Here is a 12,157-nt window from a genome sequence, read left to right as displayed (position 1 = left end):
TCTTCATCAACATCATCATCATCATCATCATCATCATTACTCTTTGTTCCCATAGTGCCTTCAGTGCAGCTCCTCATTTGTCAGTCGTAAGCTAACTGTTTTGCCTCCCTCTAGGACATGAGGGTGTTAAGCTCACTGTCCAGGGTTCTTCACCAAGTCATGACTGGTCATCCTCTTCTGCATTTGCCTTCATGGTTCCAATCCAGGATATTGTGAATGATGTTGGGTTCTGCAGGGTATGTCCAATCCAATTCCACTTATGTTCCTTATTGGTGTCAGATATGGGTTTCTGTTGTGTCCTGGCTTGGTATTCAGTCTGGGCACATAATATGCATGATCTGTCAGAGACAAGTATTGACAAAGACCTATAGCTTATGTTCCAGGTTCTTTGTATATCTCTGGGTCTCAGCCCCATAGATGAACACTGATTTGATGTTGGAGTTGAACAGCCTTAGCTTTGTTTTCATGTGGATGTCATCATTCCTCAAGAATTGCCTTTAAGTAGCAAAGGCATGGCGTGTCATGGCAATCCTGACCATGACATTTTTATGTTTCTCCTGAATTGTTCACAATACTGCCAAGGTATGTGAACTTATCAATATTCTCATTGGCTTGTCCCTCTAAGAGAATAGGTGCATCCTGGCTTTTATTGACACACAGGGATTTTGTTTTCTTTTTGGCATTGATTTCCAGACCAGTTGTTCAGGGTATGGTATGGGGGCGCTCACCAGTAATTATGTACTTTTGAGAAAATGACATATGTAAGGTGAAGTTGTTTGCATTTAAAACATGCACAGTGGAGAGAATGTTGGCATACCTCTATGTTACTTTAATGTGGCTGACATTTCTTTGGATAATGTACTTTCAGAAACTGTATGTGATTAAGCACACTGCTAACTAAAATGACTGCTCCCTTGTGCAAATAAAATCACCCTGAATTAGTCTAAAGTACACTATCCATAGCAGCTATAAAAATAGGAAAAATGATTTTTGCCAGACTAGACAATTGCAGCTTCTGAAAGTGCAATCAATGAATTGCCAAATACATTAAATGTAAAAAAAAAGTTATTGACTCTTTTTTATACATTTTACCTATGATGTTCAGGAAGTGAAAATGACCAAGTGGAGCTAGCACTTTTTTAAAAGGTGCACAACTGGAGTAAGGCCAAGCTGTATACTCAATAACCCATATTACACCCATCAATCATACACCAAAATAAAGGAAATTAAAGGTTTTTCTTTCAACTATACCTAAGATATACAAGGTCTTTTTGAAATAGCCAGTATAACCAATGAGGAAAGCCAGGGAAATACTTTTTCTTTAAAATTCTAACCCTATGCAAAATACAAAACTGTAGAGCATCACCTATGCAAGTTGTCTTTATTCACATTTGTTGGAGTATTGTAACAGCAGTCAAATATCATCTGCAAAGTCCACATCTTCCAGTTTTTTGGTCAAGGTCCTCTGTATTCCCCATGGCTGGTCCACTGCCATCTTCATCACCCCTAGCGGTGAAAGTAAGCATCCTTGCCTGATGCCATTGTCAGCAGAGAAAGGAGATAATTCTTTGTTTTGTATGAGATGACCAATTGTGTCTTTATTGAGGTGCTGGATAATCCTGACAGTCTTCTCTGGGATGCCTTCTTTAGGATGTGATAGTACCTCAAGATTTTCCATAAGCAGCAGGGAATGCGAACAGACCACTTGGTTGAAATATAATTTGCTTAAAACAAAACATCATATGAAAAAAGTATGTACTTTGTTTACATATATGAGGTCGCGCCTTCTCTGCTGCTATTAATTAAAAAAATTATTGTTATAATAAAATGGTACATCCGGAATTTTATACTGCAATAATAGCTTGAGAATGATTAGAAGCAATTAAGAAATTCCTTTCTGTTAGAGATTCATTTAGAAAAAATCTACAAGCACAGCAGGAAGCACAAGTTGAGTACGAAGAAGACACTAAAAAACTATTTAAACCCGTCACTGCAGCTACTGAGAAAGTTGCAGCGGCTACTGAAAAAGCTGCAGCGGCTGCTGAAAAAACTATATGGGGAGATATTAAGGAGGAGGATGAGAAGAGGAAAAAGGGTATTTTTCCAGTATTAAAACAAACTGCAGAACAAACTGAAAAAATAGCAAGAAGAACCAAACAAACAAAAAAGATTTTAAAAGATCTTCCAACTAATATAGCTGCAGCTCAGCTTCCACCTGTCAGTGAAGAAATACTTGAAGGTATTGGAAAACTTCATACTGAAGTCGCGAACGTGAAAAAAGAACTTGCACCTAAACCTAAAATAGGAAGAGGAAATGTTAAATTGATTGCAAAATTTAACGAAGTGTCTATCGACGATATTGGAGATACTAAAAAAGAAAAATTACCTGAAAAAATATTATTTAGTATATTTAATAAATCTGATATTTTAAAACCCGGTTATGAAAAAACAAACAACGAAGATTTTATTAGATGGGTATATCGTATATATTACAATATAAATAAAGTAAAAAATAATGATTATAGATACAATGCACTTGTTAAAGAAATAAAAAGACTTAATAGAGAGAGACTGGAACAAATAGAACAACAGCCGGAACCTTCATATCAACTTCCTCCACCTCTGCAACAGATAGAACAACAACAATCTTCTTCACCGCAACAAAAGCCTTCACCCCTGCAGCGATTATACGCCCGACAACATACTAAAATGAAGAAAAAAATTGAAGAGTTTAAAAGAGAAAGGGAAGAGATGTTAGCAGGAAAGGATGATGATGATCCTCCGAGCGCTGTAGGAAGTGGTTTCCTGACTACATCAGGAGAAAATAATTATGTTTGTCCTGATAATATCATCAATGAAGTGTCACGGTTAGAAGTTCTCATTGGGGGAAAATGTGCCGGAAATAACTCACCAGAAATAATTAATGAAGCAACTGATATTTGTCGGCAATTATTTCAAGGTGGTATTATGGATATCGGTGTTTACCGAGAACTTATCGATGAACTTGTTGATGATTACAGTGACTAGTTGTTAGATAAATGGTAAATAAAATAAGATGATTGTACACAATAATCATCGTAAATCTGTACCTGTCAGAGTAGTGAACTCACGATTACCAGTCTACGAGGTATTTTACGGAGATGGACTTGGTGATGCTGTACGAGGATTATTTACAAGGACAGCCCCAAAAGCAGCGCCTATTGCAAAACAATTATCAATGAAGGCTATTGATATTGTTCGTGAAAAACTCCTGGTGCAGTTGTCAATGTTGCTGGTAGGGCATTCTCTGCATTCAAGGATAGACTAGCACGATTAATAAGACAAAAATCACAACCAGTAAAATTACCAAGTACTGAAATTATGCCCGCAGATGTCAGTAAAATAATAAATCAAGCTGCACATCAGAGACTAGCAGCACTAGCAGATCAAGGGCTCGGTGAACCAAGGAATAATATTTCAAGTTTAATATCAGGAAGCGGAATTTCCCGAACACAATGAGTCTGGTGTTAGACGAAAATAATTATAATAAAATGTTAAAGCACGTATCCAATGAAGCATTTGATATGGAAGCACCTGTCTGTAAGGATGAATCGGTACGTGATTATCAGTTTTATTCCTATGATACACGATTACCAGATCAACATGGAAGAATTGAACTACAAGTTCATGACACAAGTAGATATTTTTTACCCGCTGAGGCTTTTATTGAGGTAGAAGGTGAAATTATAAAATCGGATAATACTGAATACACAGATGCAGTAAAAGTTGGTTTTGTCAACAATGGTATTATGGCACTATTTGATAGCGCCATATATATGATTGATGGAAAAAATGTTGAATCGATTCAGAAAGATGTCGACGTTGCTACAACAATAATAGGGTTGGCAAGATACTCTGATGATTATACAAGATCAGCAGGTCCCACGATGATGTTTGTAAAAGATAATTCCGATCACCCTGAAAGCGATCAGTATAATATAAGACGACCAAGAAACAATGCCAATAACGCTGATGCTGATGTGTGGCCAGTGGTTCATGAAGCTAACCCAAATTTCAACTTGGGATTTGCAACATGCCGATCAATGTTGAATACAGGGAGGAGAAATTTTTCGTGTGCTATTCCGTTATCACACGTCTTTGGATTTTGTAGAAATGTTAGAAAAGTTATCTTTGGAGCTAGACACACGGTTGCTCTTGTGAGAAAAGGTGATGATAACGATGCTCTCTGGAGACCTGCTGGTGATGATGGTAAAGTAGTACTAAAAAACTATCATTGTGGATGCCGGTAATGACTCCAACGATCACAGAAGAACAAAAAATTGCTTTCTTTCATGGATACAGGTGGTAAGTCTCTGTTGTCGTGGTTAACAACAACCACAGATAGTGCACAAAGTGATACCAACGGTCAGTTTGCATGGCATATAGTATCACAGCAAGGTGTTTCTGTACTGCGACATATTTTTATAGCACTGCAAAATCATTAATCGATTAAACTCACAAACTCACTCTCATATATTTGACCAACTAAATGTCACCGAGGTTTCTTTACGGATAAACGGACAACAAGAACCAACAGAAAATATACTACTAAATTATGAACAAAATCATATAGCATGTGTATATCATCGTTTGATGACATCATGGGACGTGATGAAAATGTGGATACCAGTTTGCAAATATCACAACATGATTTTAGAACTTTGTATCCGATTTATTATTTTTCGCTGGAGCATCTTGATTTATCGAAGCAATCTGTCGTTGATATACACTTTAAAGCCAGCGTGAATACAGGTGGTGGTGTTAATTACAGAGCAATCGCGGTTATACTTAGTGACAAAGCAATGTTACTTGAGGGTGGTAGTGGTCGAATGAGAATCATTGATGCACCAGTGGAAAATCTATAATCATTATTTGGAGCGTGGCAAGTATTTATCATAACACCTACACACAGACTCGTGCGAGAAATGAAACAACGAGGAGTACAATCATGTACTTATCATAGCTTTTTTAGGTACAAAGGTGATGCATGGACTTTTGATCGAATAGGAGAAAAATATATTCCGAGGATTATCGTTTGGGATGAAATATGTACTGTGTCGTTGGAAGTATTAAAAACAGTTTCTCGATTGGTTATTAACAAGAAATACTGCTGTGATAATGTACGGCGGTCACGGCCAACCACCACCTATAGATGGACCATCTCCACATGATTGGCTGAGAAATTTTGTTGATTATTACGAGAAATAAATGATGATCATAAAGCACTTGATGCAGAATTAAAGGAATTTAAAAAATTAATCAGACTACAACCGAATAAAATTCAGTGTGAGGTAATGCGGGAGATAATTTCAGAAACACCCATGAACGACTTTCTACAAACGTGGAGACCAAACGATTTGATAGTTGCAAGTAGAAAGATAGTTCGTGATACACTTCATCGGGAGTTGTTTCAGTTACAGTGAGAAAAATTTCCAACGTTGCCAGTTCCGTTATGTTATCGACCAGCAGAAACGCGACGGCAAAATATTGACGTTGATATACCAGGACAGGGGAAACAGAATATTGTGCTGAATGATATTGTCGCAGTTGATGTTGATGTTGTTGAAGATGCTCTACATGCTGATAAATCCCCGTGGCCGCTTGGATACGTGATGACGATTCATTCATCTAAGGGATTAACTATTATTGATACAGTTGTTTGGATCGTTAGAAAAATATCTCAACTGCGGAGAAACGTCATGGACTCGTCAGTGATCAATGATGACCTCGACGGTGATATAATAAGATAAAAAATGGCTGGTTGTATACAAAGTGACAAAAAAAAAACCCCCGCGATTTTGATCTTGATATTGAATATATTAACACACTGAAACAACAACAGAATAATCATTGTTCAAGTTGTAATTGTATAATGTTATGGCAGTATCTGAAAAATGATCCAAGACAATTTACCGTAGATAGAAAAAATAAGTCTTGGTCAAACACGAGAAAATACTATGTTGACCTGTCTTGAGTGTAATCGACGTAGAGGTGCTATTTAAGTGATTTGGGTGGTAATTGTGTGTCCTCAGGAATTATTTGTAATTGTTCATGTAAAATCCACGTTGAGCAGCAGTTGAATCATTTCAACTGCTAGATTGCGGGTCTACCAGTGGATCTTGTTACGCTAAATATCTTGTGCGTTGTAATGCTCCAAATATGATCAGTCACTCTTTTTTTACCACCTTCAGGTGCACCGGGTTCATATAAATACCTGACAGTGGTATTACCTAATACTGGTTGTGTTGAAAAATCAGGTTCTTGTGTTGGTATATGCGCTTTTGTGATTGCGTGAATAGGTTTCATGTTGGTTGTTCGAGTAATCTCATTATTTAATGCAGTTATCACATTTGGTAATCTTGCCACCCATTCGCGAGATCTCGTATCCTGAATAAATTCCTTCGCGTATTGATATCCAAATAACCGCTCAGCGAGTGTTCGATTAAATCGTTTAACAATTGCTTGAACACGATGAATTGCAGTATGTCCTCGTCGTATTTTGACATTATGTCGCTTCATCAACGATGATACTGGACCAAGAAATTCCTTGATCAACCTGTAATAGTTGTGGCCATCGCAGACCACCTCGTTGATAAATTCGTTCAAACGCATCGGCTACTTCAGATGCTGTTTTAGTTGATAATGGTTCTGCATCTTTGTATCTACTTGCAACATCAACAACAGTTAGCACATATTTATATGTTATTTGACGTCGACCAATTTTAATGGCATCATGTGGTAAGAATAATATATCAGCCTGATGAACTTCATTAGGAACACTAACATCGAAATGTGCAAATCGAATTTGCTTAGGTGGCGGTAGATAAATTTGCCATATTGCTTGTTTGGATAACCATTTTCCGGTTGTAGAGTACTTGACTTTTGCTGCATCAGCAAGTTTACTAATTGCTGCTTTACCCCTCCAGTATCCAATTGGGGAATAATAAATCGATTCCATTTTATATATTGCCAGCACCTAGCGCTAATTTACCTTTCATTGCGGATCTTACTAACCAATTAGCTAATGATTCTCTTATATTTTTATTTTTTTATAGAATTTAATGAATGAATCAATTTCACATCTGCAATATGTCTGTCTTATAGGTTTTTCCTTTTATAAGCTACATCATGAACATGACATGCTTTATCAATAGCGTTTATTGGTTCCTCGCCTGGTTTTGGTTGATTGTGATTATCAAGACTGATATCAAGTCGGGTTCCAGGGCCACAGTAATTATATCCTGGTAGATGTTTTTCTCCTTAGTATTTAGCCCACGGAGTTCCTGGGAACTTTGACATTAATTTAGCAATATCACCACCATCTTTCTTAGGTAAAAAAGAAAACTTTTTTCTGTTGCATACTGCACATTTCCCACCATATGCTATTCTCGCATTTTTTGTTGTAACCATGGATAGATCATTAGTTGCGGTTTTAGTTCTACAGTGTAAACAATATAGATTCATATGTTAATATAATATGGATATAATTGAATTCTCAGCGACTCGAAAACTAGAACCTGTCAAGCACCATCCTGCGTTACCGAACTCGATTAGGATGATAATAATAGGACCATCTGGAAGTGGAAAGACACAGTTGTTACTTATTCTTATAATGAGATGGCTAAAATGGGATAAGTTGTATTTGGTAGCCCCGTCTGTAGATGATCAACGATGTTATGATGTGCTTAAAGATTTTAATGAAAATGCAAGATTATTGGACAAAGATAACGATGTTATCGAGTTTATAACTGATATTGATGAAACACCATCTGTAGATTCTATTGATGGATTTATTAATAATTTAGTTGTATACAATGATGTGATGCTGAATAAACAATCAAATCCAGCTAGAATTTTTTCTTGAGGTAGGCATAAAAATATTGATGTGATTTATGTTACTCAGCGATACACACAAATACCAAAGGTGATCAGAGACAACTGTAATATTTTAGTTGTGTTTAATGGAGTTGATACACATACGTTGTGAAATATTCATCAAACTTGGTGTGGCGGTGACATGGATATAGATAAATTTAGACACTTTTTTCACGAGCGCAAGCTTCTCCGCATGGATTTATAACAAGAAATTTACATGATCCCAGAACACGATATCGAATCGGATTTGATAAAATATTTGGATAAATTAATATCAGCAGGGAAGGTGCGACCTCATATATATAAACAAAGTACATGCTTTTTTCTTATGATGTTTTGTTTTAAGCAAATTATATTTCAACCAAGTGGTCTGTTTGCCTTCAGTGCTGCTCCAGATGGTGCTTCTATACACCATGTAAAATGCTTTCCCTGAAGTCTACAAAATTTCCATACTGCATTCCGAGGGACTGTTCTATGATAATATGGAGTGTTACTATCTAGTCTGTACATGACTTCCCAGCATCATGTTTGTTCTTCACTCAGCCTCGAATCTGCGCAAGCTTGTTACAAACTAGCGAGAAGCTTGTGCAAGCTAGTAACAAGTTTGTACATGCATATGATATTCTTAGATAAGTAACAAGCTCATGCATATATATTTCTTGTGACGAATTGTTCCAAATCCAAGCTTGTCACATGCTTCATAAATTTGTTTAGGAGTTTGTAAAACAAGTTTGCAATTTTGACTTGGGAAGGAGGAACCATTTCATTTTTGGGGTCAAAGGTAAAGATCTATATGACAGAAAGAAGAAATTTAGTTTTAGTACAAAGATTCATTTATCAGCATAGAGAACTATTAAACATCGGGCAGGTGTATAATGTGCATTCATATTGCTCTTGTAATTTATGAGTAAGGTTTAGGATATTTTCATTCCTGATACTGTTATTCATGGAACTGAAGATAAAAAAGACATCAGAGGCTAGTTATCTCTACTTAGGACATGCTACCCGTAAAAATGTGGCAAGCTACATGTCTTGTGTGTGCGTGTAGCATTTGGAAGAATTTTATACAATAACCTTTTAACATATTTATTATTCTCCACAGTTTTAATTGATGAAACTTAGGCATTTTCCATTGTTTTTCTACAGATAGGAAATGCTAAGAATGCCACACAGAATCTGTCCATAAAGCTGCTGTATCCTAATAACCATTCTGTGGATGATGAGTATGGAAACAGAGGTAAGTAATGAATCGCACATACACTCAGTAATGATGAAGCACACTTCCCATTTTTCTTTTCTTTCCCAAATAACTTATTTATATTTTATTAAAATAATATAAATTTGGTTGGTTGTTTAAGAATTTAGAATCTCACTGTAATAATAGTTTTGGATCTCTTTTTCTGTCTGCCTCCCTCCCCCTTCCTCAAAACACATGTACACATTTTTGTTTAATTTGATGTACTGAATGTGAATTCGTTTTCCATTTAATTTTTAGTTTTGTGCTTTGAGAATTGTAATTTTTCTTGTTCCTTCATCTTATGTACAGTTGTATTATGTACATAAATCTTATCCACGATTGTAGGTTATAGTTTAAGCTAATGTTTGTTTACCTTTGTCTGTGATTTTGGGTTGTCCTTTAAAATAATATCTGTGAACATGTTGACCTGGCGTTTTGATCCTAGAAATCTCTGGCAGCTAACTTATGACCCACATCCTGGTCATAATATTGTGTCTTAGGTGTTTGTATAAGGTTCTGATAAATAAAATTATTACTATTGTGAATTCCTTCAAAGACATTCTGGATAATATCATTGTGATACATCAAGACTATTGGTAAATCAGTACATTCAAGATTCTTGGAATACATTCGGAACACTATATTTATTGTTGGACTAAAACTTTTAGGATTATTTGGGATATTATTTATAATACTTTAAGATCCTCTTAAATTTTTGTTTTGTAACATAGAGAAATAAAGTACTTGTTGATTTTACAAACTTGTTGATTTTGTTTCTTTCTCTTACTTTAAGACCATAGAGTCATAACACTTCATTTTGTGGGCATGCCTTTCTTAGGGCAATGTGCCATAGTGTCCTCATAGATGAATTATTGTTGATTGGATTTGAAATTCTTGACTCATGGAAACCACTAAATCCATGAAAATATCCCATTATTGAAAGTAAATTTACTGTTTAGGTCAAGAGTAATACAGTGACCTATAAATATGATAAGTTTATGTCAGTAAGGAAAAGGAATGCTGGTTGGTAGAGACAATAAACAAGACATTCATATGTTAAACTTAACTGGTTTCAACACTGAATGTCATATATGTCCTGGTATTTTGTTCAGGAATTAACATACAGAAATGGTTATTACAAAGTATATAGTATGCAGAGAGAATGAATTTGATAGCATTATAGGAATGTCAAGATTGTCAGGCTGAGATGTACAGTATGTTTATTTGCCACATCAAACAAATTCTTTCCTCTGACTCCCTATTATTTTCACACATTCTTTTAAAAAAATTTAATTTAAAATTTTAGAAAACTTATTTTATGAAAGATATTGTCCAACCTTCTCAAAAATCCACCTGTACATAACCATAACTTTCTCTACAGTTGCATCATTGGTCTGTCTGTAATGCAGATATGGTTATTTACTCTTTAACTTGGAGTTTTTAAAAATATTGTATATGACATATGCATGGATTTAAACTGCAGTCATAGGTAAGTGGACATTTTTCCTTATTTCTCAAATTGGAAGATAGGTTTTGGTCCAGCAAGTGACCCTTTTTCTTACACCCTTCTTTCTAAATACACACACTCTCCTTCAAAGAAATTTTTTAGGCAAGTTTCACAGTCAAAACAGCTTCTGTGTCACATCTGCCACTATTTTCTAATGTTTCCTGTTTTATCATCAGATTTACAAATTTGATTCCTCAGTAATATTAATAGACAAATTGAAAGGAATGTCTCCTCTGTGTATCATCAATGCTGTAGTAAGATCAGCAGGTTCAGAAGTTTTTGTTCTTTGGTTTCTTAACTATTTTAAGTTCACTGCACATTTCAACAGTTTCTGGCAGTTAGAAAACTCATTTGAAGTTCAAATGCTGTAGCCATAGTTACTGTCCCTTAATAATCTTTTTATCCTGATATGACTCCCTGAATCATTCATGCTTTGTCTGGATTTTTGAAACTTTCAATACAATAATTCAGCTACAAAGTACTTGGTCTCTCTCGCTCAGTCTCTCATCCGTTTGGTGTCTATTTGCACAGTCTTCATCTAAGAACTTGTTGTAACTTCTTCGAAAATCGTATTGTCAACCTAAACTATTTTTTTTTCTTCTTAATGGTAGATTCCATGAAAATCCTTTAAACTCCTCATTGCTACATATGGCACTCCTCATTATCCCCAGTGTTAAAGGAATCCATTTTCACCCAGTATGACTGGATTTCTTAAAATTACAAATGTGTACTGGCATTTTTTAATAATTTAAAACATATAGCAAGAAATCATTCACAGTATTTTATGAGTGGACTATAACTGAATATTTCAAGTTTTAAAAAGTAGTTTCAGGCAGTGTGCAATACAGGAATTTTAGGTGTGCGATACAGAATCAGATTGACATCTGTACTGAATGCCAGATCAGCCATATAAGATTAAATGGGTATGTAAGAAAGCATAGGTGTAACAGATATACTGAAGACATTTTTAAATTGAGAAACAAGATAAATCAATTTTCTGTTCTTCAATATGTCCGTATTCATATTGATATTCACAAAGAAAATGACATGAAATTGGTTTTCCTTTCTTCCAAATTTGGCAAAATGGATTAAATTGAAAAAAAGTCATTAATGTACTAGCGTCTCACGATGAGTATCTTACCCAGAGTTGATGCCTGACTTTGATAATAGCTCAGTAATTCTAACAGTCACATGTGTTGAGTGTAGCTTTGAAAATATATTATACTTAATAAAAAATGGATTAATATTTTGTAATAAATTTTTTACAATGAGTAACATTACATTTATATATTCTGATTCATTGTTTTAAATGTTTGCTTTTTCATAAAATGAAATTTTATGTGGTTTTAAACTTAATATATGTCATAATGTTTTCCTTGTTTGCATTTTGTATGTAGTCACATACTGGGAAGAGTTATGGTTCTTGCTGTCAAAGATAACCTTTAAATGAACATAATTAAGGGTTTTATACAACTATTCCCACAAATGTTGCTATTATT

The 12,157-nt window shown here is 35.1% G+C and overlaps 1 protein-coding gene across 1 annotated transcript in view; it reads left to right on the top strand.

The window, feature by feature from the left end:
* Nucleotides 1-12,157, top strand: part of LOC149788892 (plexin A3-like) — a 64,777-nt gene that overhangs the window by 33,639 nt on the left and 18,981 nt on the right. Inside the window, exon 5 of the mRNA XM_089973564.1 lies at nt 9,061-9,151. Coding sequence (XP_089829690.1) covers nt 9,061-9,151 — 91 coding nt within the window. The remainder of the gene's footprint in view (nt 1-9,060; nt 9,152-12,157) is intronic.

Source organism: Sinohyriopsis cumingii, chromosome 11 (genome assembly GCF_028554795.1).
Source record: "Sinohyriopsis cumingii isolate HCF-2022 chromosome 11, ASM2855479v2, whole genome shotgun sequence".
In the NCBI taxonomy this organism is placed as follows: Eukaryota; Metazoa; Mollusca; class Bivalvia; order Unionida; family Unionidae; genus Sinohyriopsis; species Sinohyriopsis cumingii.
Note: the sequence above shows the minus strand (reverse complement) of the source record. Positions and strands in the feature narration are given on the sequence as shown.